The 25,461-nt window shown below is 37.7% G+C and overlaps 1 protein-coding gene across 1 annotated transcript; it reads left to right on the top strand.

Annotated features, from left to right (window-relative positions):
• Positions 1–1,129: 1,129 nt before the first annotated feature.
• Positions 1,130–13,501, top strand: LOC120413640 (uncharacterized). The gene is made up of 8 exons (XM_039574591.2): positions 1,130–1,552; positions 8,131–8,424; positions 8,486–8,752; positions 8,818–8,883; positions 8,950–9,024; positions 9,123–9,182; positions 13,103–13,216; positions 13,278–13,501. The coding sequence occupies exons 1-8, from the start codon at positions 1,130–1,132 to the stop codon at positions 13,470–13,472; spliced, it is 1,494 nt and encodes a 497-aa protein (XP_039430525.1). The 3' UTR covers positions 13,473–13,501.
• The last annotated feature ends 11,960 nt before the right edge of the window (positions 13,502–25,461 follow it).

The raw sequence follows: 25,461 nt of genomic DNA, 5'->3' as shown, positions 1-25,461 counted from the left end.
CCTTTGATCAGGTAGATCATCAGGTGATAACTTCCGGGAATTCTTGCATGACCCATAACAATCCAACGTACCCCAGAATATCCATCGTGGTTCACTGAAGATACCTGAAGCTATACCGATGGTTAATATACCTATATAGACCCCCTTTGATCAGATCATCAGGTCATCACTTCCTGGATGACATGTAACAATCCAACGAACTCCAGAGAATCCGTCGTGGTTCAGTGAAGCTACCTGAAGCTATACCGATGGTTAATACACCCATATAGACCCCCGTTGATCAGGTCATAACTTCCGGGAGTTCCTGGAGGACCCATAACAATTCAACGTACCTTAGAATAACCATCGTGGTTCACTGAAGTTATCGGAAGCTATATCGATGGTTAATATACCCATATAGCCCCCGTTGATCCGGTAGATCATCAGGTCATCACTTCCAGGAGTTCCTGGATGACCTATAACAATCCAACGAACTTCAGAGTATCCATCGTGGTTCAGTGAAGCTACCTGAAGCTATACCCCGAGAGCGCACTTGGGGGATTTAGTGTATCCAACTCCACAGCTCTGCTTTCTGCATACAACTTCTAGAAGTTTTCACTATAGATTGTAGAGTTCGATCACCCGAACAAATTTGCAAATCATTACCTTCCAATTAAAGCACCCACTCACTAACCTTCACTACCAACGTTGCAACAAAAATGCATGAATGAAACCGCGATATCACACTAAAATTGGACTTCACGCCCTATCAGTTTAGGGGGCGCCAGAGCTTTTTGCATTCCTCAGACATCAACAAGCAGTTCAACCAAACTCCAATCGAGCGTATCCGGCAGAAACAGTGCCACGTTCAACAACACGGTAGGGTTGACCAATTCTTGCGCGTGGCTACTACCGGTCTTCGCAACTCTTTTAGTATACGGAGTTACTGGAGTTGCCTCAATCGAAGGGGCTACCCCAGCAATTGAACTGCTTGAAGTTGTCACAAAGTATCGATTAGAGCTTTCTCAACATCCTGACCCTTCTTCAAATCGGAAAACCGTTGACCACCCACTGGGTTCTTTATAAATTCTACCGCCATGTCAACCGACCTCCCACAGTGCTCGTTGACGTTCTCGAAAGTGAATCCGCGATGAAGAAGCTCCTCAAGTTTCCCCTTGTTCTGTGTGTGATCGCGTACGCGAGGTCCTTCCCCCAACCCCTCATAACCCAACTCCCAGCTCCAATACCATCTAACGGAACCTCCTCCCTCAACCTCACCTCAATCTCCGCCCTGGACAGCGACCTCAAGCGGGTCGCCACGATGGGCATCCTGTTCGGGGCCGTCCAGGGCGAAGCGGAAATGGAACGCAAGCTGACCCACCAGCTGGCGGACCTCGTTCAAACGTTCAACGTGTCCCGGCCCGAGGTCAAGTCGCGCAAAGTGGCCGCCCTGGAGCGGTCCATGGAACGGGACAAGGTCGCGCTCGGAATCCTCGGCGGGGCGCTCGAACTGGCCACCAAGAAGACGATGACCTACGACCAGTACCGCAAGGAGATGCAGAAGTTGGCCGAGGTATGGGTGCAGGGAGTGCTGTGTTAATTAAGGGGTGGTCGGGTCGTAAGGATCGGTATCGATCGACACAGGTGGTGTGGCCACGATGGCAGGCTGTAATTAACAGTTTTGCATGATTATTTTTTTAAATGTGTGATTTGAGTGTGGCTTGGGCCCACGGGCAGGGGAGTGACCTTTCGTGCCAGGGTTTTTGCAGTAAAACTGAATGAGTGCAGTGAAAATGGAGCGTTATTGATCGGATCGTTGAGAGGAATGTTTATTGCGGGTCGTAATGACACCCTTAGGACTGATATTATTTATTATTGTTTCGAGTAATTTTGGTTACAAAAGCGATGGTACACATTGAGTTATGGCAAAACGCGTGAAACCTCAGGTATTTAAAATTCAATTTTACGAGTGTCGTTGCCTTATTTTTCTTTTTCTTACAAAATGAGTGTAAAATACGGAGGTAAATTTACAATTAACTTTAAATTTGATTGTGTAAAACTATTGAAAGGATAGGGACCTTTGTATATCCCAGAATTTTCCTCCATTGGCCACCGGTGATCTGTTCCGGATTGACCAGGTTGGGTCAGAAAATATCGACATGACCTCGGATGGTCGAAACTTGCATTTTTTTTAAGTTCAACCATCACGTTGCATGTTTTCTAGCGAGACCATTATGGGAACCATTGCCACCAAAGTGGTACACTGGAATTGGTTCCGAATTAGCCACAGTTGGTCGGAACCGATCCCAAACAGACAGAGGTAGTATGTACCTTTGTTATGATTTACAACAAAAAAAAACCGTTTAAAAAATTGGCCCGAGTGTCGATTGTATAACTAAAGCTGTACAAATCATGTTTTTTACGTAACTTTTTCTGCTTGCGTCATATTTCGGATTATTTTGAGTTTTTTTTTGTATTTTTGCTCTTAAATTTTAAAAAATCTGGCCCTTCAGCGTTTTGTAACCCGTTTGTTGATATGCTTAATTCGGTATTCGGAAAGGGATTGTTGCTGTTCTCGCATTCCGGATTTGTTCCTGAATCAAGTCTCCGTTGTACTGGAGATCCTTGGTTTTGATGAAATTGTGGATCACTCCCCTCCCCCACCTCAGATCTTTGGATTGACGGAATTTCAATGAGATCATCGAAAGAAAAATTATGAAAGGGAGCCCAAATCTGATTTGTTTTTGCTCTGGAGTCGACAAAATTACTCCCCTGGAGGGTCTCGTGGCGCGGTGGTTAGCGGTTTCGGCTGCCGATTCCTAAGTTGCTATGGGGCACGGATTCGATTCCCGTCTTATCCTCTTGGAGCTTTTCGTTCAATGTTTGTCTCGTTTAAGTTTAGTATTCAGTCTGCAAAGACGTTGTAATTGTCTTCTTTTTTTGTCTTTCTTACAAAAGAAAGGTTTTTTACTTTTGAAAAAAATGCTTTTTTTCAGAAATCTTAAAAAAAACTAACTTAATCCACCTATCTGGTTGGAGCCTTCCTCACAACAATGGCTGTACACAAGTTTCATCTATTTTTTATATCCGGCTTCCAAAAAGTACATCGATATCACTTGAGTGGCCATGTCTCGAGACAGGGTTGCCAGATCTTCAATGTTTTGAACTCGTTGGAAAGGTCTTTTGATAACCTAACCAACAATGGGTCGGATAGTGGATCCGTACATAGTTTACATACATTTAAGTGAGATCCGGCTTCAAAAAAGTACATCAATAACACTTAAGGAGCCATATCTCGAGACAGGGTTGCCAGATCTTCAATGTTTTGGACTCGTTGGAAAGGTCTTTTGAGAATCTAACCAACAATAGGTCGGATAGTGGATCCGTACATAGTTTACATACATTTAAGTGAGATCCGGCATAAAAAAAGTACATCAATATCACTTAAGAGGCCATATTTCGAGACAGGGTTGCCAGATCTTCAATGTTTTAGACTCGTTGGAAAGGTATTTTGATAACCTAACCAACGTTGGGTTGGATGGTGGATCCGGACATAGTTTACATACATTTAAGTGAGATCCGGCTTCCAAAAAGTACATCAATATCACTTAAGTGGCCATATCTCGAGACAGGGCTGCCAGATCTTCAATGTTTTGGACTCGTTGGAAAGGTCTTTTGATAATCTAACCAACGATGGGTCGGATGATGGACCCGGACATAGTTTACATACAGTTAAGTGAGATCCAAATATATGTGAAAACACATTTTTATACATAACTTTTGAACTACTTATCGAAACTTCAATCTGTATAAAACTCGATCTATGGGACCCTAAGCCAAGTCGAATGCAACAAGTTCGGGTCAAATCGGTTCAGCCGAGAAACATGAGCTAGTTTGTTGGTCACATACATACATACACACACACATACACACACACATACACACACACATACACACAGACATTTGTTCAGTTTTCGATTCTGAGTCGATATGTATACATGAAGGTGGGTCTACGACGTTTTTATACGAAGTTCATTTTTAGAGCAGGATTATAGCCTTACCTCAGTGAGGAAGGCAAAATCGTGTCCGGCGGGGAATTGTCCCACAAAAAAATCCTATTAGGGGAACTATACCCTTTCTCAGCCTATTTCTATTATCGGCCTATCAGCACTTTGATCATGAATTACAGCTTATGTAAAGTGTTTTTGACTGTTCCAAAGTAATAAATAGCTCAAATAAAAGTGAGCAAGCAACTCTCCATTGTTGAAACATCTGAAAATGTTGATTTAATAGCAGAAACGGCAAAAGTGATGAGAATTGGTCGAACGGCTTAGTGTGATTAAAATGGGTATATTTCCCCTACTAATTTGAAGGTTATGATGCGCTCTTTCGATTGAATTTCGGCCCGAAACCCGGAACTCGAAGCCTAATTTTTGATAGCTCCTTTTCTGAAATACTTGTGCGATGTCTGTATCCGCTCTTTAAAAATTGTGTCTTCCATCATTGGAAAACCACTCGTTAAACCCACAATTTTTATTTTTCAGATTTGTAGCCGTGGGGTCAGAGACGAACATTTAATTTTTTGATTCACAATTTCCGACCAGTAAATATGGTCAAAGCCATTTTTAGAGGTTTTTTTTTACAATTTTACAGATAACACTATCAAATTAAAAGAATTCAGTTTCAAACAAAAAGTCATTTGAAAACATGTGCCATAAACTGCTTGGGTCCAAAATTTAAAGTTTTTCCAAAATGTATTACCATAGATATAGCCATATAAGTGTTTTTCGTGTTATTTTTACCCTATTTTTTCCCATTAAATTTTTGGTTTTATACAGAATCATACACTCCAGATCAATTTCGGCTCGTTCTCATTCGAAAGATCGACAGGTGGTAAAGTCGAAGCATACACGCCAGCTCATTTACGCTAGCGCGTTATACGCTGCACGTGAAAGTGTTCTTTCTGGATTCTCATAATAGATCGACAAAGTGCAATATTGATACATATCTTTTGAGTTAATCATAGACTAACATCAAAGACTGAGTACTCTTTATTTTTTCTAATAATGTCAATCCAATAAGTTTTTCTGAATTAAATATAATTATCTTGCGACCCGTAATGTTCTTTTGAAATTAAAAAGAAATTGCATGTGAGGTTTAGTAAAAAAAAAGGAGCTTTAGGACAAATTCTCACTGGGTGGTATCATTCAAAAATCAAACCATCCATATTAACGACCCCCGGGTCTTTTGTGGTCTAAATTGCAAGTTTCTGCTCAAACCTAGGAGTCCGAAGGCTTGAATGGGGAGAGCACCCAAACCTCTTTCTACTCCAAGGAACCTTCCACCCCAGTGTATGAACTGACGACCTTTGGATTGCGAGTCCAACCGCCGCCAGCGATTCCACCGGAGTAGGCTTGGTTTGGTGTGTTGTTTGTACTTATGGCATGGAGACGACTCCTACACCTGGAATGACTTAGCGGCCTATCAACCAAGGCCGGGACCGACATTTTACTTCCTCATCCGATGGAAGGTTGCAGCAGATGGGAATCGAACCCAAAATCATCCGCTTACAAAGCGGACAGCGTAACCATTCGGCCACGTACGCCGCACTGGATGGTATCATTATGTTTCTGTTAAATCAATTGCACCAATATATTTTTCGGAGTTTCATCATTTTGTAAGAAAGGCTCTATTTCACCTTTGGTGATATTAAATCGGGGTTTTTTTTTTAAAAAAAAAAGGCACTACATGGATTGAACCTTCCCAGTATGTTCCTTTTCTCATGTTGTTTTATTTTGCTTCGAAGTATTTAATGTTAAGTTTCATAGATTTTCTAAGATATAATTTGACGTTAGTCAACCAATATAGGGTTTCCCAAGCAACACACTTGTCAGATAAACATATTTCCGAACTTTTTGATTTTCCTTGTTTGAAGAACTTCTTCTTTCCCTAGTTTCGATCCGAAGACTTTGACGATTTGTTGTAATCTCCACGGCAGGCGCGCTTGCACATCTCTCCACGAGGCTTCATAGTAAACTAGCTGGACCAAGCGTCAATAAGAAGGCTGATGTCAGATTTGTTATACAGCAGTGAGCAGTGAGCTTTACAACTTAACTCCAAAAAAAAGGCTGTCATTGGAAATTAAGTTATAAAAGTTTGTTTCAAGTCAGTTTTAATATCTCCGCTATATAACTTTGTTATAACAAACTGCTTCAACTGACATTTCGATTACCGTTCCTCGGAGAAATATTGAAAATCGGTGTGATTTTAATTTGTTGTATCTTCTATCATGATCTGCATAAGCTGATAATTTTTGTAGCTTTTACCAACAATATGTTTGCAAAATAATTCGTGCAATCTTCGATATATAAACATTGTTGAAACTCTAAATTCCTAACGTACGAAATCAATTCAATTTTCAATTCGGTTTTACTTGTGAATAATCCAAGTTACAATGAGTTCATTTAGATATACACTTAACCCCCGATGGTTGGTCACTTTTTCGTTTGACACTTTTTTAGTCTGTACCCCGTTGGTTGGTCAAAGTCAAATTAAAAAAAGACGAACTGTCAATTTTTACACGGTGCTCACGCACACTATCAAAACAAACGTTTGGTAGTGTGTGTGAACTCCGTGTAAAAGGGATGTCAAACTAAAAAGTGACCCCGTTCGTTTGACAACAGTCGGTGTCAAACCATCGGGGTTTGAGTGTATAACAGAGTTATTACTTATAACTATGGAATAGACAAGAGTAAGAAAAAGTTTTCAAAAAACTTACAGAAAGACGTACGAATTCACACCAACTAATAACACGCAATGTCAAGTTGAATACGTTTGTTGATAATGAGTTATACAAACTATTCTCCTATAACGTTTGTGTAACATAGAGAGAAACCCTAAGGTTATTTATAGAATGGTTGGCCACACCCATTTTTCAGAAGATGCCGTCACCTGACAATGTTAGATAAGCAGTGAAACAGTCAGTGCAATATTGTTTTATCCAACAAATTGTTTTCGAGTAAAACATTGCAGATGAGGGAACAGCATCTTGGCATATCGGCACTTTGATGTTCAATTACAGCTCATAAAACCCTCCCAAACATGTGAAAATATTCTCTATGTTGTGTGTTAAAGTTGGAAAAAAGTGAAGTTGACTGTGTTTTAGCCTTGGTTTTAGCACTTGTGTGGCACAAATCTCAAGAGTTGCATAAGTCAGTTATACAAGTAGTGAAACAAACTGTAAACTAACGTTGACATTTTTTCTCGTATGTTGATCAAAAACAGCTGTCTAACTATTATTCAACAGTCAACATGTTGTGAGTGCTACTTGGGTTAGAATAATAGTGCCAGTAAAGAATATCATGGTGACATCGATGTGGTTTTTGTATTATTTTCAAATATATTGTTTGCTCAATGCATTCGTGTACAAAGTATTTAATTTAGAAACTTTGTGTTGCGTGATGTATTTATTCATTAAATAATTTAGAATACTTTTTTTATGATTTTCAAGGTTTGACATTCTTGTATGACACTAATTTCTGTTTAAAGTTTCTGATTATAAAACCAAAAACAAAACGTTTGCATTTCAGTTTTGTAAACACATGCTTTTCCCATCTACGGCAGAGCATTTTTGTACTCATGAACGATTGTAAAAATCATCATTTTGCAACTTTATGCATAAACTTCTATTTCGTTGCTATGGAGATTATTTTACTCATTGTTTTTTAGGAGATATTGAAGCTTACTGTCAGAGAGAGATTCTCTTCCCCTGAGCACACCGTGAGTGATTTTGCTTGTTCGCGTCCAAATATCCCCTTTTGGTCTTTCTAAAGACTAGTTGAATGATAAATCCAGACATAGATTCTATCCAAACTTGCGTAGATTTAACATTTAAAAAAAATCATAATATTTTTCTTAGGTGGCTTTAAAATTGGATAGGCTGACCAGATCTTCAAACTTTGGTGTCATCCATAAATTATGTCACGCTCAAGGGGGGTAGGGGGGGTCTGAGCAAGTGTGACATTGCGTGTGGAAAGTAAAGAAAAAGCGCGACAAGGGGGAGGGGGTAAATTTAGGCTGATTTTAGCGTGACGTACTTTATGGATGAAGCCTTTGTAGCTTATTGAAAAGTTGATATTCTTTTCCTTGCAGCATCAGAAATTCTCCTCAGGAATAAACCTGATCCAGAAGAGTCCCACCAACTTGAACCCAAACCAAACCGAACTCAACCTGCGCCAGATCCGTCGCGACGTAAACCACCACATAAACCAAATGCGCCGGGATCTGGGCGCCAAGGTCAAGCAGACCGTTCAGCATCTGGAACGGGACGACGGCCTGCACAACATGATTGGCCAGGTGGACACGGCCGCCATCAAGAAATCGATGGCCATGAATAAACTACCGGATTATAGCTTTTACGACACACTGGTGCAGCGGGATTTGGAGGTTATTTTTGGATAGCAATTTTTAATTTAGTTTCACCGTAAACCATCCAATGTCATTCCAGAACCACATCGACGCTCTTTTTCGGCGGCGCCAGGATGACGATGACGACGACGGAGATGGAGATGCCGGAAAGAACAGCAAGGAGAATGGTGACGGGCAGGGAGTTTCCGTCACCCTGGGAGATGGGGACGAGTCCGAGTCCGAGTCTGAGGAGGAAGCCCCCGGTGGTTTGGTGGGACTGATTGCCGGCCTGAGTGGTGGCGACGAGGGGTCCGATGTGGGAGCGCTGATTGGGACGCTGTCGGCGGCGGTCACCAACATATTTGGGGTGAGATTGATCGGTTGCGGGTTATGCTAAGTGATTTGATGCGATGTGATTCTATGACTTTTCAGCCAGGAGGTTTGGACGTTCCAGGATTGTTGGGAACCGGTGCCGGTCTGCTTGCTGGTCTACTAGGAGTAAATATGTCATTTTCTTCTTAAATCAAACGGAATCTTTACTAAATTCAATCAATTTCAAACCAGGGTGACGAGAACTTTGGCAAGGTACTCGGAAGCTACGTAGGTATTACCATCGAAGGCTTCTCCGGAGGTGGCGCTGTAAGATTTTTTCTTTATGATTAAAGTAGAACTGAGGTGTAGCTTAGGTGATACGGTTTTACTAATTTTATCTCATCAACAAATTGTGTGTCCTGCAGGATAATAACGGAGCCTTCTTTGGAAATTTTCTCGGATCGGTCATTGCAGCTCTAAGTTCAGTGAGTAAAATTTATAATAAAAGAAGGTTCAACAATTATTACTTAAAAATAAATGGAAAAAAGTTGAGCTTTTTTCATATGAAAGATGAAGCTACCTCAGATAATAATCTTTCAGATTTATTTAAAAACATATTTTGTACCATAACATGGATTTTGGAGATTGTTGACTCTAATTTCCGCATTTTAAGACTTAGAAAACATCAATTTTCCTGTTTTTAAATCTTTGCATGGCAATATCTCGCAACTAAGGGTCGTATGAACAAAGTTCACTAATGCAAAATATTGAGAATTTTCTCAGCTTTTTAGAAAAAAAACTGTCAAAACTGGGCGAACATGAGCACTAATTTAAAAAAAACTGCGACTATTTTCAAAAAAAGGTAACTGAAAAATGGATATAACTTGAAAACGGTGCTCCTTTATCAAAATTTCACTGAAGTACTTTTTGATTGCAAATTTGATTTTAAATCGAAAAATGAAGTTGAAAAATTGTTGCGACCAATACTTCGATTAATGAAAAAAATCAGGAGTGATTCAAAACTTCATAACTCAGTTCAAACATATCAGAAAAAAAAATAAATAAAAATAGTGTTTTATTTTGCAAATCAAGATTCCATACCTACAACTTTGCCGAAGACACCAACTAGATCAAAAAATTTCTTCAAAAGATACATATTTTTGAATTTTCATATATCATTTTTGTATGGACAGCTACCAAATTTGTATGAAAAATTATATGGAAACTAAAACTAATGATGCAAAATGGCTTCTTTGGGCATACCGAAGGCACCAAAAAAGTTTCTGCTTGATTAAAAAATGCAAAAATAAAAATAATAAAAAATACCGATTTCTTGGATAATTGCTCTTTTGCAAGATTTTATTTCGATCTGCATAATAAACAAGAATTTATGATTTTTTTCTCTTTTTGGTATAACATCCTTTTCCGATATGTGGTCTAAAATTATTATTATTATTGTAACTACTTACACGAATAGAAATGTTGCCAATCCGATATCCAGTGTTGAAATTCGAGCGAGAAGAAGGAAAGTCATTTCTCACTCGCAAGCAAGGGAGAGAACTTGTAGTACTTTTCTCTTCTCGCTCGCGCTCGCATTTTCGTTCGCGTTCTCGCTCTCGCCGCGAGTGCCTCGTGCTAACCGTTCGTACCAAGCTAGCAATTTGTTTCTCAGGCTTATAAATGCGTACTAGGCGATGGTATAGAGGTGTAACTTCAATCGCTGTGTTGTTTTTTGTTCGTTTCTAACACGTTCAACTTCTCACGAACGGGCAATTCTGGCTCGCGAGAAAGCCCGTTCGCGAGCGGAGGAGGGGAAGGGCAATCGGTGACATTCTCTCGGCAGCTCGAGACTCGCGGTGAGAACTCGAGAGAGAGAATTTTTTCTCGCGAGAGCGCGATAATACCAACACTGCAGATATCTCTATGTTTATTGATTTTGAAAACATTGAAATGTTTCAAAAATCGTATTTTTTTTCGATTTCACTGTGAATGTTTTCTGTGCATCCAAAATCGAAAAAAAAATATGACGGAAATTTAAACGTTCTCGAATTTGAAAACATAGAGTTACCGGATTTTCTAACTGAATTTATATCCGTGTATTTTTCCAGTAACTCTCAAATAACCAAACGGATTACTTTTTATCGCTGAAGGTGAAAGTACTGAAAAGTTCTTTTTGCAATTCCGTCGTGAAACTACTTACTTTTCCTGTCATTCTTGAACGACGAAATAGCCTACTTTTCTGTACCAAAAATAACAGAATCGAATAGCAACACTTTTCAAAATAAATACTTTTCAGCACTTGTTTCGAAAAGTAACACTTTTCAACATTTTTTTGATTTAAACGATTTATTGACAAAATACATGAAAATTTGATGAAAAATTTCACTCAGTGTGTGTTTTTTGGAATTGAAAAAAAATGTTGTATGGAACTCGTTGCAAAACTTGATTTTTTCAGCACTCTTCGTATTTATCCAACTCGGTGAACCTCGTTGAATAAATGTACGACTCGTGCTGAAAAAATCCTCTTTTTGCAACTTGTTGCATAAACTACTATTTTAGCATCCATTTGAGTGCTTAAAAGTTCAACTTTTCAGAACTGGTAGCTAAAAATAGTAGGTACTTTCGAGTTTTGCGTGTCAATGTTGGAAGACAAATTTACTGAGGAGAATAACTCTTAGAATCTAAAAAATCTGAATTATTCTTTAAAATTAATTCCAGAAAATTTATTTCAGACAAACGAAGTATTTGCAATAGAATTCTTTTTGTTTGTATTGAAATTTTGCCAAAGCAACCTTAGGATAATTTAAATATTGAAAGTCCACCATGAATCGTCTCAAACACTGAAATAAAAAAAAGTACCAAATTCCTAAATTCTAGGAATTTTGTCTCCTTTCCTTATCAAGTAATCCAACAACCCGATTACTAAATAAGGAAAAATGGCAAAATTCCTAGAATTAAGGAATTTGATACTTTTTTTTAATTCAGTGAAGGATTATTCAATCTCACTTTTAAGGCAAGCAAGGAATTAATGAACAAAGTTGCTTCAAAGTAATTCACCGGTAATAATGTGGTCCATTTCCACACTCTTATTTCACCACCTCGGGATTACTCATACTCGCAGTAAAGTTCAACCTGGCCGAGAGAGACAGTTCCATTTACATCGTACATTAACTAAAACAACTAACTTTATGACACTTTAGTCCCCTTCCCCATCAGTGGTGGAGGGGTTCTGACACTTGCAGGCAGGCACGATACACTGAGTTTAGTAGTGATCTGCACTATAAACATGGGCAACAAACGCAGAAATTTGCTGCTCCGTACCAGCAGTCATAACTCTAGACAACTTTCAAACAAACAAAAAAACAGCTGACTCAAATCTGGTCGGTGGTGTTGTCTGTTGGCACATTTTACATTTGAAAGTTTCTTTTTTCGAAATCAAAATTACTAAATAAAAATCTAACGTCAAACTTACAATGGAATTGCAAGGTCAGATGTCAAAATAATTTCAATTTAAAACTATAAACGCATTTGTGTCAACCGATCACAACGCATGAATAATGTTTAAGCTGTGGAAAACCCCCCGAACTCCAAGGCACGAGTTGAACGCCAACTCGCCAATAAAAATTAAGAAAAGAAAAAACTCAACAAAAAAATGCATATAATTTACGATAAAGTGATGAAACGCGGTAATCGTTCTCCTTTGATGAGTGTGTGATGAACAGACGCCAGGCAGGGGTCAGTACATGCTCGGTTGGATGCCGCCGCCGTTGAAGTCGTCGTCGTCGAGCGCACTTCTAAATTGCTGTGGCAATAGGGCAGTAGTGAAATTGGATATTTTGCTTTAAAGCACTGGCGCAGCCACTGACGGACTGGCTGACGAACCTGGCCGATTGCGTATTTGTGCAACGAAGATGGTTTCGAGAAAAATAAATGGTGAAGATGGTTGGGTAGATTGAGCTGTGTTGGGATTGAAACCAAATATTAAGAGGGTGATTCATTTTATAAAATCATCTGCATTTTTTTTTCTGTTTGGGATTTTGTACTGGATGTTTTCAGAATCTTCAGACCTGAAGACCACTACGAATACACTCACCTTAACTGTAAAACATCCTAACGTCACGTGGCACCATGGTTGGGAGAGCTTCACCAACTCCAACCAAAGATGATCGGCACAGACGAGGATCTGACTTTTGACACCTGCTCATTGATGACCTGTAATTAGTGCGTGTACGCTAACTGAGCTAAGGTGGAAGGGGTGGAGATCACATCACTACAAACAAGTTTTATTGTGCCAATTCGATTGATTTGCCATTGATCAAACTCAATGATGACTTAGGGGTCACCGAGGGTTGCCGAGGTCTTGATTGGTACTAATTGCTTTTAACCTTTTTCTTTCGTTTCGTAGGACCCGGACGATGAAGATGCCCCCTTGAAGCCGAAACTATTCATTGAAAACTTCTTCACGGGCCTCCAGGATGCCAAGCGGAAGGGTGACCCTCCCATGGAAGATATGCACAAGGTACTTAGATCGTAATCTTTTTGGAAAGTTTTGATGACTAACTATTATTTAATTTCAACAGGGCGGATCGGACTTTTTCGGATTCATCGGCAACATTGTGGGATCCGTCGTAGGCGGAGTTACCAGTCTGATTCTGAACGCTTCACTTGGATCTTCCGGAGGGTCCTCGCAAGGTTCGGCCGATGCTTCCGGAGCATCGTCCGCTGGTAGCAGTGCCGATGATCCTTGCAAGCATCCTTGTGCTACGACTCTGTAGAAATGTGTGTGTGCCATTAGTTTCAATAGTTAAAAAAAACTTTATATTTACTAGTTTGTATTTGTAGAAGATATTGTCAGCTTATGAGTACTAATATTTTTTTGATGAATAAATAATATTCTGAAAATGTATCTATCCATTTGAGATAAACCCTTTTTAATAGTCACCCATTTATAATCAAATTGTCGTGTGGAGCTGATAAAAAACATTACGATCAGCTTCGAATAAAGTCAATGTCAATCTATTTTATGTTCAATTTATTGAGCAAACAAACAAGTAGGAGCTCTCTTTTCATGATAATAAAAATCATTAGTACCTAATTTATAAGGGTTTTGGTCTGCTGCTAACATTGGATGGTTTTGAGATCGCGACCAGGAGGTCCCAAATTTATTTATTTTTTTTAATAAAGAAAAAAAATATTGTTTTGCCTTCCTCATCGCACTGAGGCTATAAATGTAAAAATGAATTCACTCAAAAAATGAAATTCCTCCTAGACCCACCTTCACGTATACATATCGACTCAGAATAAAATTCTGAGCAAATGTCTGTGTGTGTGGTGGGACGTTGATCAAACTTAGTTGCACTGGATTATCTCGGCACTGTCTCAACCAATTTTGTTGGTATTGGTTTAATTCGATCCATCTTGGGGTCCCATAAGTCCCTATAAAAAATGTAAAGTTTAGTTGAGTTCTTCAAAAATTACGCAAAAATCGATTTAACAAAAATCCGGAAGATTGTAAAATGGGTGTAAGAAGTTGTAAGAAACCCCACAATGTTATACATTTCTAGAAAGGTATCAAAAAGACCTTTCAAACGAGTTCAAAAGATTGAAGATCTGACAACCACATCGAAAGTTGTAAGCACATAAGTGCCCTATTTTTTAATTGAATAGTCCTGAACTTTGACAAAGATACCAAACCAATCAGAACATTCCTTCAAAAGTTACAGGTTTTTAAATATTTCCGTTTTATTTTTGTTTTCATCAGCTGCCTGAATTTTATGGAACCTTCAGGGAAGACCTCACATAGTTTGACCTAAATAAAAAAAAATAGGGGAGAGTGGGGAGACTTGATCCCCTTTTTTTGTATCGCACATAACTCTGTCAATTTCTCACAAAACTATGATCTTTTTGCATGAATTGAAAGCTTAAACATTCAACTATGTTTGGCTGATAAGGTTGTTTCATCAGATAAACTCTTCGAATAATGCCAAGCGTTTTAAAAAAATATTTTAAACCGGCATTTTCAAAATGTTGGGGGTAATTTGATCCCCCTTTCAACATTTTGAAGAAATCTTAAGCAAAATGTTTCTTATTAATCCAAACTTTTAATTTTCTATAAGATACAACAATTTCACATTCAACCTGTACGTTTGTGTTCAAAATATAACAAGTTTAGCATGTAAAATATTTAAAAACTTAAAATTTTCTTTTTTAGACCAATATTGAGCATGTTTACAAAAGCTGGTAATTTTTGTTTACAAAACTTTTGAAAAATGGTTCAAACTGCAGTTAGTTATGTACAACTATACTAAAGGAAACTATGTACGAAAACCCAGCCAAATTATTTAATCTTGAGGCTGATTCCAGTGACTGTAAAAATGCAGGGATCAAGTCTACCTATACGCACTTTTTTAAACAATTGATTGTAAAAATAGTATGACGATAAATTTAACGTCAAATGCGTAAGGGTTTTGGAGTTGATAAGTTTATCAAACAATTCATGTATGAAAAATATTTTTTTGAATAATTTTTGAGTGTTTTCTATAATTATCAAAACAAAGAAAAAAGATCTCTTGGAAGCTTTTTGCGGCACTTCTTCGAAAAATGTGTGTAACTCAATCTAAACATTTTTTATTTTTTTTCTTTGTTTTCTACAATGAGTTTTAGTCAATTTCGCACAACTTTCTAGAACAAAGCTAATTGCTTTACCCACATGCTGACGAGATCCAGGCTTGGGATCAAGTCTCCCCGGGGATCAAGTCTCCCCACTCTCCCCTATATATATAAATTAAATCCATATCCGGTTTTGGTGAAGAATTGGAGAATATTTTATAACGATCATTAATAGTAGTTTATGCAACAAGTTGCAAAAAGAAGATTTTTTCAGCACGAGTTGTACATTTATCGAACGAGGTTTACCGAGTTGGATAAATACGACGAGTGCTGAAAAAATCAAGTTTTGCAACGAGTTGCTTACAACATTTTTTGCAATTCCGCTGTAAAACTGTCAACTTTTCCTGTCCTTCTGAAGGAATGAAACGGCCTACTTTTTCCTACCAAAAATAACAGAATCGAATAGCAACACTTTTCAAAATAAATGCTGAAAAGTTCTACTTTTCAGCACTCAAATGGGTTTGATTTTTTGATTTAAACGATTTATTGACAAAATACATGAAAATTTGACATAAAATTTGACTCAGTGTGTGTTTTTTGGAATTGCAAAAAATGCTGTATGGAACTCGTTGCAAAACTTGAATTTTTCAGCACTCTTCGTATTTATCCAACTCGGTGAACCTCGTTGGATAAATGTACGACTCGTGCTGGAAAAATCCTCTTTTTGCAACTTGTTGCATAAACTACTATAGTAGACGGTGTTCGCCATGTGAAATTTTGGAGAAGGCCACTTTCAAAAATGCTAAGTGTAAATATAGGTATTCGGTGCCCTCTCCCCGTGCCCATACCTTCACACTTAGCAGACCCGGGAGGCGGAGTCTTGTCGCAAAAAGAACGATACACGCCTGTGGATCCGTTGACGAAACCGCAAGGTTTAAGAGGGCCACATTATAAGGTGTTACGTCGATTCCGTTTTGCCTTCCTCACCTCACTTAGGTAAGGCTATAAAATCACTTGAAAATTGAACTTCTTAAATATACCTTTTAGATATACCTTCACGTATACACATCGAATGAAATTCTAAACAAATGTCTGTGGGGATGTGTGTAGACATGATTTTTTTTCCACACGATTTTCTCAGAACTTGCTGAGCCGATTTTGGCCGGGTCAGCCTCATTCGATTCGTTTTGGGGTCCCATAAGACCCTATTAAAATTTATTCTGTTTTGTTAAGTATTTAAAAAGTTATGCTAAGAAAAAGATATTTGTATCTACAAAAAAGGGTGATTTTTTGCATAACCTCAAAAGGCTGGGTCTTTTTGTTTACGTGCGAGAGTCGCGCCAGATGCGAAACGCCCGGTTGCCACATTGCTTCAAGTGAGAGTCTGCATGTTTTCTGGAAAAGTCTGTATTAGGTATATATTTTTTCATAAACTTATTTTCATGATTACTTTGTAAATATGAGGAAGGCACCAACCACCTAATGGGCCGGCATTTACAAAGCGGTTTCAGTGGCAGTTTCATTCTCAACTTAATGTTAACATGTTAAGGTAAATGTTAACATTCCATAGGTCGCCTCCCTAAGGTCTCGAGATAAGGTCCAGTTTGTGACGATACACTACCTTCCCTTTACTAAGCAATCGATTCCAGAAGGGAAAAGATTACCAGTTGTGTTGGTCCGAACCGGGATTTGAACCCCGATCTACCGTTTACGAGGCGGAAGCGTTACCACTGGGCTACGTGGCTCGGTCAAGTGATTTCAAAACTATTTTCATAATTTGTCCAGGAAAAATAAGTTCTTTTTAGAAATTTTAAGTATGTCATCTATAATAGGCGATTTGACACCAAATTTCCAATTTTCCACCAATGAAAGGGGTCTTATAGCCCCTCTGTCACAAGATATTTAAAAATGAAATCGAAGAGGGGTCTTGGCAACTGCTGTGTGAGTTAGTGGAGAATGACTCACACTCATATATTTAGAAATTATGGAAGCAATTCATAAACAAAAAATGAAAATCGATAAAGCTGTTTTTAATATTTCACTAAAATTAAATGGCAATTTTGGTTTTTAAAGTTTCATAGATATTTATGTGTTATTTTGATTATATTTTGGTGATGAATTTTTTTTAAATTAAAGTTTTCGAAAAAAATTATCAAGCAATATCGAAACATTTCTTTATTCAGTTTTTATTTTAAATAGTATATATTTTAAAATTTTGATTGAAGTGCAAATTTCGTATTAAATTAAAGCTTAAACTGGTTGTGCAATCCAGATGCAATCTAGATTCGTTAAAATTCAAATAAATAAATCAGTTTCTTTCAAATATTTGTAACCACTGACTTCTTTGTACCAGCAACAGGGGGTCCGTTCTCCGCAGGCCAATTCACACTTTCTGCTCCTATTGAATAATGATCAAGTGGTAAAACCACGTATGAAGGTCCCAATCTACGTCAGCCAGCGACAGGTGTTGCCAATAATTCATCTCACCTAGGTCGAAACTTCGAATTGACAGCTTGTTGGCTGATGGCCGATCCCGATTGGAACGGATCGACACTAATGGAAAGTGCATTATTGTATGAATAGTATGAATAGTATGAATTGGATGCAGTGTCGTGAGTGCTAATTTCGCATGTTAGTTAGGCTGGTGTTTGAGGTTAGGGGAGAAAAGGGTTTTGAATTTCTAGACTATTCTTAAAATTCGGTCAGTTTCGATTATTTCCATTTATCACAAAATTATAGTATCGATAATTTTGTCAGTAAAAAGTTTAATTAACATCAAACCTCCCCTAATCTAAATGCCCAAGTCATGCCCTGCAAGACATGCGTGAGTGCACTTTTTGATTAATCTGCACTAAAATAAACCGCCTAATGGAAACTGTCGTGTGCTACAACAAACAATAACAATCTCCTCCCAAGTTACCACAGCCCATTTAACGAGGAGGGAGGCTAATTTGTACGAGAAATGTTTGCCAAGTACTAAAAAAGTTGTAGTAGCATCTACTGACACACAAGACTACATTTTCAGATAGTAACATTCGTCGGTTTGCTGGTTGCTGGTTGCTATGACGGTCGGTCACTTTCGGTTGGTACTACATTAAAAAAAAGTAGGCGAGGTGTAAAATGTGTGTAGTCAAGTTTAAGTAGACAGCACATTGGTCGTTTTTTACCTTTCCTTACACGCATTCACTGCAATGAGTAAGAATTATGTGAGGTGTGTGTGTTTGATGGGGGTTGATTCATGCGAGGTTTGTGGCCCATTAAACACCTTCCACCCTTTCAGACCTCACGTGATGCAGAAGTTGATTAAAATTTGAACATAAGCAGTCAAAAAGAAGTGTCAAAAACTTTGATTGAGAGTTTTAATTATTTAGTCTTGAAGGAAATTTAAAAAAAAGTTCGTTCAACACAGAAAAAAAAGATGGTAATATTCATCAGGAAATGGTGACAGATGTTGTGGCTTATGAAAAAAATGATGAATTTTACCCCAGAAAATGATGAATTTTCATCAGTTTTTGATGAATATTCATCAGGTTCACATTATTACACATTTTTATGTAATTTTACTCAAAAAAGAGGTAATATTCAACTTACCAAATTTTCAACATTCCAAAATTCAACTTTTTTTTTGTGAAGATATTACTAACTATGAGTTTTACACAAAAATTTAATATCAAATTCGGTTCAAAAATGAGTTTGAAAGTTATCACAAACATTTTTAAAACAACAAATAGCTGAAAGAGTTAATTACTTAAAGAAGTTTTGTTGTTTTATTGAATTATAGAAAATCCCAATGCCAAACCCAAGCAACTTTTGTGAAAATCTGTTCAGGGGTTCAACATCTTTTGCACTTCGAAAAAAAAAAGATACTTGAAAACAAATTCCAAATTCGAAATAATACCAAATTTTACTATTTCAAGATTCAAGAATAAAGTCATCCTACTAATAATTATTAAATTTGTTGAAAAATTGATAAAAATCAATAAATAGAAATACTTATTCGTCATGAGATACACAGAAAAAAATTATGGTAATATTCATCAGGAAATGGTGACAGATTTTGTGCCATAAAAAATTATTAATTTTACCTCTGAAAATGATGAATTTTCATCAGTTTTTTACACATTTTTTATGTAATATTACTCAAAAAAAGAGGTAATATTCAACCTACCAAATTTTCAACATTCCAAAATTTAACTTTTTTTTCTGTGTATCAACAAATGGACTTTGTATACTTTACTAAAATATGTTGTTATGTTCTTGGGCGTTTTTGTTGTTATCTCAAGGGTCTTGGGAGTTAATTTAATAAAGACATCCTACAAAACAAGAATGTATGTAGCAAACTTAGAATTAATCATTGTGCTTTGATGATGATGCATAGATTTATCCATTCCCTTTTTTATTCCACATATTACGAGTGATCAATGGTTTTTATTTATCCTTGATCTGATGATACCATAATTCATGCATATAAGTCATTTCAATAACTGATACACAAGTCCATCAGGGTCATCACGATCTAATTGCATCACGATTGTAGGATGATTATAAAATATAATTGATGTCCTATTTGAAACTTTATGTGTTAAGGCGCAATCCATAAAGTATGTCACGCTCTAGGGGGAGGGGGAGGGGGTAAATTTTGGCTGATTTTAGCGTGACGTATTTTATGGATTATGATATTTATCCTTGAAATGGCAAGTGTTCGATTTAAGCAAGTTCATGTCTGCCTGTGTGGATCAATCGGACCGCGCACTGGACTCACAATCCAGAGGTTGCCGGTTCGAATCCCGGGGTGGACGCAAAAAATTCTAAGTGTAAATATAGGTATTCGGTGCCCTCTCCCCGTGCCCATACCTTCACACTTAGGAGACCCGGGAGGCGGAGTCTTGTCGCAAAAAGAACGATACACGCCTGTGGATCCGTTGACGAAACCGCAAGGTCTAAGAGGGCCACATTATAAGGTGTTACGTCGATTCCGTTTCCGTCATGAAAATCATTGTTATATATTGTAAAAATAGTAAAACTTAAAAAGTATTCAACCACATAACACCCAAGACAGCCATTTGACCGACATTTCTCCCTTCACTGGTTATGAAGTGTTGCCATATGTTGTTGTCGCCGCCACCGCAGTCCGTTTGACCCTTTTGGACCCCCCAAATGGGAGCACTCACACGAGGCAGTAAATCACGTTCTCTCACTTTGCTCAGCACTGTTGAGAGGTGGTCTGTCTGAAAGCCCCCCCGGCTTGAAAAGTGTTATCTAACAGAGGACCGAAACGAAATCTAACCAGCAAGATCTTTGTGTGATTTTTGAGCGATTTTTCTTTCAAAATGAGAAATTGTTTTGAAATTTTCATTAAATGATATTTTTGAAACCAAAATCTCAAGAACGTCTATGTTAAAGTAAAGAAAGCACAAATCTACTAGGTGATCAAAGAACCTCAAGCGGATACGCGTACAGATTTAAGATTATGACAAGTTGAATTGTTTGTTTTTTTTAGGGGCGCCTTGTCAACGTTGTCATCATCACCATCACTTTTCGCGAACAAACACACACACTCTCTGGGAAGCGCTATATTGTGGGTAATTAAAACATTTTAATTGCAGCTTAATTGCTCTGACTGACGCTGACAGCGGCATTAACTTGGTTAAGACGCATCTGTCATCTCTGGATGTACATCGAGACCATTATTATGTAATTGCTAAAGTGCTATAACTGAGCTGCTGCAACTTTTTAACGCTGGAAGTTTAACAACCCAAGGTCACAAACCTTTATGGAATATTAGCTTACTCTCTTTTATGAATATTACTGTTTTGAACTTAACAAGGATTTTCCATAAACTGTACCAAAGGATAACCTTGAGAAATTTTTAATAAGGCCACGACGTATCGATACCTGTGTGCTCTCTTGTCTCTTGTCTAAAGCGACGATAAATATATTGGGGAAATTTTCCACCAACTCAAACGAAATTGGAAAAAGTTGGCCCGACCCCTATAAAACTTTACTCCATTCTTTGATATCTCGTGGCGGTGGGTGGTACGACCCCATTCATTTTTGTGGGTTTTTATTAAGGTGAAGCCGTTGTTCATTTTCGAAGAAAATTCACTCGAAAATGCTTTGCTTTGAAATCATTTCAACGAATTTCAGCACCAAAATGAATCAGCATGTGCCTGTTGTTGCCTTCTTGAAGCCACTGAAGGAATTTTAAATCTAAATTAAATGTGTTTCAAAATTTATATAATTCTGTGGTAAACATTTTTTTAGTGATTTGTAGCTTAAAACCGCGATCGATCGAAATTTGGTGTCAATGGGACTTTTGTGTAAAATTGACCGCCCGATTTGATGGCGTACTCAAAATAGCATAGCTTAGCATAGGATTGGTGTCTACCCGTAGATGCTACTTCGTTATTGACCAGGACCCCCAAAAATTTTCTCCGTGGACCACAGATGACAAGTAGGAACCAATCATCACCCCTTCGCAATTTTGAAAGGTCACTATCATGCTGATCAATAACGACGCCGGCCACGACCAGTAGTAAGGCTTCATCCATAAAGTACGTCACGCTAAAATCAGCCAAAATTTACACCCCCTCCCCCCCCCTTTGTCACGCTTTTCCTTTACTAATAACATGCAATGTCACGCTTGCTCAGACCCCCCCCCCTTCTCCCCCCCTATAGCGTGACATTTTTTATGGATGACGCCTAAGACACAGGGAAGTGGATGGGAATGTTAGCCGATACTTGAGTGATGGAGATCGCTAAGCTGCGTCTCTTACTAAATATCACATGAGTTTTGAGGGGTTAATAAGATCGGTATAAGGATTCAGTGTGATAGGTGATGCAACCATAAGTAATTTGTATTGGTTGAAATTTTAAAAATCTTAGGCAGCAGAAAGATGCATAATTGATTATTTAAAAAGCTTTTTTTATCGAACGCGTGCCAACCGAGCAGTAATGCTATGGACTTATCAGTATATATTTTTCTGTTTGTACGATAACGCGAGCAAATTTCAAAAATAGTGAAAAAAGGATGCTTTGAAATTAAATTAAACAAGAACCTAAACGAACTAACCGATGGCAAAAAAATAATATGTCAAATAAAAGACTCCGAGAAACACGATGTAAATCCCGCTACACACAATCGATTCTTGACACTAACTAACGTTTCCCAAACACCGACGGGAGCCTCAAGTACTCAAATTGGAGGAGTAAATTACCATTATTACATTACATATCAAATTCAAATCAAAATAAAATAAAAATCTACGTATGTAACCCCTTTAGCTCAAAATACAAAAAAGGACAGCGAATATTAAGGAGAATAAATTCAAAATTTGACAGAAATGTTAAAATATTTTATTTACAGTGGTTCCACCAGAACATTTTGCTTGACTACATCAAATGATTTTTCATCAATTTCGAAGGTTATTTTGTAACTTTTTTCCTTCTCCTGCTCAACTTGTTCTCCCGAGTACCAGTAAACTCTAACACCCATGTCTTAGCTTAGGTTAATTACTTCACTGATGTTTATACCAAAACAATCCAATAACTGACATAAAAAAATTATGTTTCAATTGAAAAAACAAACATTAAAACAGAAATAAGTTTGGTTCATTTCTGAAATTTCTTTCTAAACATTGTAATTGAATATCAAAGTGCTGGTTTGTTGCTTATTTGATGATTTACCTAAACAGCGGCCACTTAAAATATTAAAGTTCATCAAGCTACATCGCTACATCGGTTTTCCATCAAACGAAATAAACCAAACCCACTTTTTATTGAACCCGGTTTGTACCGCCGGCGCGTACCACGGCACGTACCGAGTGAACCACCTTGGCTCATAAGCAGGGTTCATGCCGAGGGTGAGTGCCAGACACAAAACCGAGGCGACGATCCCAGCGTGCCTTGGTTCGTTGGTACGATGAACCAAAATACCCTAGGCTCGAGTGAGTCGGGTACGGGTGTAAACCGAACAAAGCAGGCGCAAAGCAAACCCGAGGAACAAGTGAACCTCGTGTACCGCACGGTGCAGGGAAGCTTGCTTGACTGCGATGCAACGTAAATGGAAGAGATAGAAATGCAAAAACGAGTGTGTCTTTCGATAAACGATTCTATAGAAATTACATTTTCATCGTGAAAATTTATCACATTATTTTAAAAATTAATATGTAATTTACCCGACGCCTTGCCTTCTGATCATCGATGATATAGGAAGGGCTTTCAAAATCACAAAACAATTAATGTTATATTAATTAAAGCACAAATAAAAACACTAATCACTGAAAAAAAATGACGCCCGAAATAAAATTGGACGTAGTAAAAAAAATCGTTTCCATTTCCTCAACTGTCAAAAAGTCTTAAGACATGTCATTTTGTGGAAAATTAAATATACTTTTCGAATCTTAAATAATCCAGAAGGATCATTTTTTCAATATTTACAAAACAAATCATTTACAAATTACGTGTATTTTGTAACTTTGCAGGGTTTTTTTTTAGAGTGTAAGAAGTTTCTACAAAGTTGTAGAACAGGCAAAATAAAAATTTTGATGTATAAACATATAGGGTTTGTATGTATTTTTCGAGAGTTATCGAAAAGAAAAGTTTAGTGATGATTTTGACCAGATTTTGAATTTTAAGCCCCAAATACTCAATCGTGTGCTTTTGAAAGTATTTTTTTCGGAAAGTACAGAAAATTTTGCATATGATAGACCCTTTGGGGGAGCAGCCGTGGCTGACTGTTTACGGTGTTCGCTTTGTAAGCGAATGGTTCTGGGTTCGATTCCCATCTGCTCCCAACGGAGAAAGTTAAGAACACATAAATTTGAAATGATGAATATGAACGAAAAATTAAAATCGCTCGAGGCGGGGTTCGATCCCCCGTCCTTTGGATTGGTAAGAAAAAATGCTAACCACTAGACCATGACCATTGCACAGTGGTCCGAAACCGAAATCTAGCGTGACAAAATTGATAGCGGCCACACGTTAAGATTTAGAGCTTTGGTGTCTTCGGCACAAATGATCAGGGTCAATAGGGGCATCTTTTGGTATGGTGGACATTAGGGTGGTCCAAATTTTAGGGTGGTTCAGAATTTTTATTTTGGCGGGATGACGAGATAGCGCTTTGGTGTCTTGAAAAAAGTTGTAGAGAACACCATTCTGAGCAACTTTGCTGAAGAGCACAAAGCTCTATCTTCAAACGGGAAGTTTCTAGAGCCATTTTTGTAATTTAGGTTGAAGTGTTTATGAAAAAATGAGTTTTTTGAATTTATAAACTCAGGCTTGTGTCGTAACTCGCTCGCGGAATAACTTTAATTATTTAGTTGATTCCTGAAATATTTCAGCCAAAACTTGTTTCTTCTTTTACAACCACTAGATTATTTTGTACATTTTTGAGCCCTTCTAGACAATTGTAGAGCTTATCAAAATTAACATTTTTATTCTTGAAAAATGAATTTTGGTCAATTCTATCAAAAGTTATGGGCAAAAAACGATTTAAAAATGCTCATTTTCAAATTGAGATTAAATAAGTTAAACAAAAAAGACCTCCGAGATATTTTCAGAAAATGTACTCTAAAATGTGTACTTTCAGATGCTTTTAAGAGCGAGGTCAAACTCCACCACCTTTTCGAGTTATTCACATTTCAAAATGGCGTCTTTTCGTCGTATTTTGGCTATAAATTTCGTTTTAAAGGTCCAATTTTTGCTCTCTTGGAAGATAAATGTGTGTTTTGATAAGCTCTACAAATGTCTAGAAGACATCAACTCGCTACGACACAAGCCTGAGTTTATAAATTCAAAAAACTCATTTTTTCATAAACACTTCAACCTAAATTACAAAAATGGCTCTAGAAACTTCCCGTTTGAAAATAGAGCTTTGTGCTCTTCAGCAAAGTTGCTCAGAATGGTGTTCTCTACAACTTTTTTCAAGACACCAAAGCGCTATCTCGTCATCCCGCCAAAATAAAAATTCTGAACCACCCTAAAATTTGGACCACCCTAATGTCCACCATACCAAAAGATGCCCCTATTGACCCTGATCATTTGTGCCGAAGACACCAAAGCTCTAAATCTTAACGTGTGGCCGCTATCAATTTTGTCACGCTAGATTTCGGTTTCGGACCACTGTGCATTGGTGAGCGTGGACTGGAATTAGGA

Source organism: Culex pipiens, chromosome 1 (assembly GCF_016801865.2).
Source record: "Culex pipiens pallens isolate TS chromosome 1, TS_CPP_V2, whole genome shotgun sequence".
Taxonomy (NCBI): Eukaryota; Metazoa; Arthropoda; class Insecta; order Diptera; family Culicidae; genus Culex; species Culex pipiens.
The sequence above is the reverse complement of the archived record's forward strand: the minus strand, read 5'-3'. Positions and strand labels throughout refer to the sequence as shown.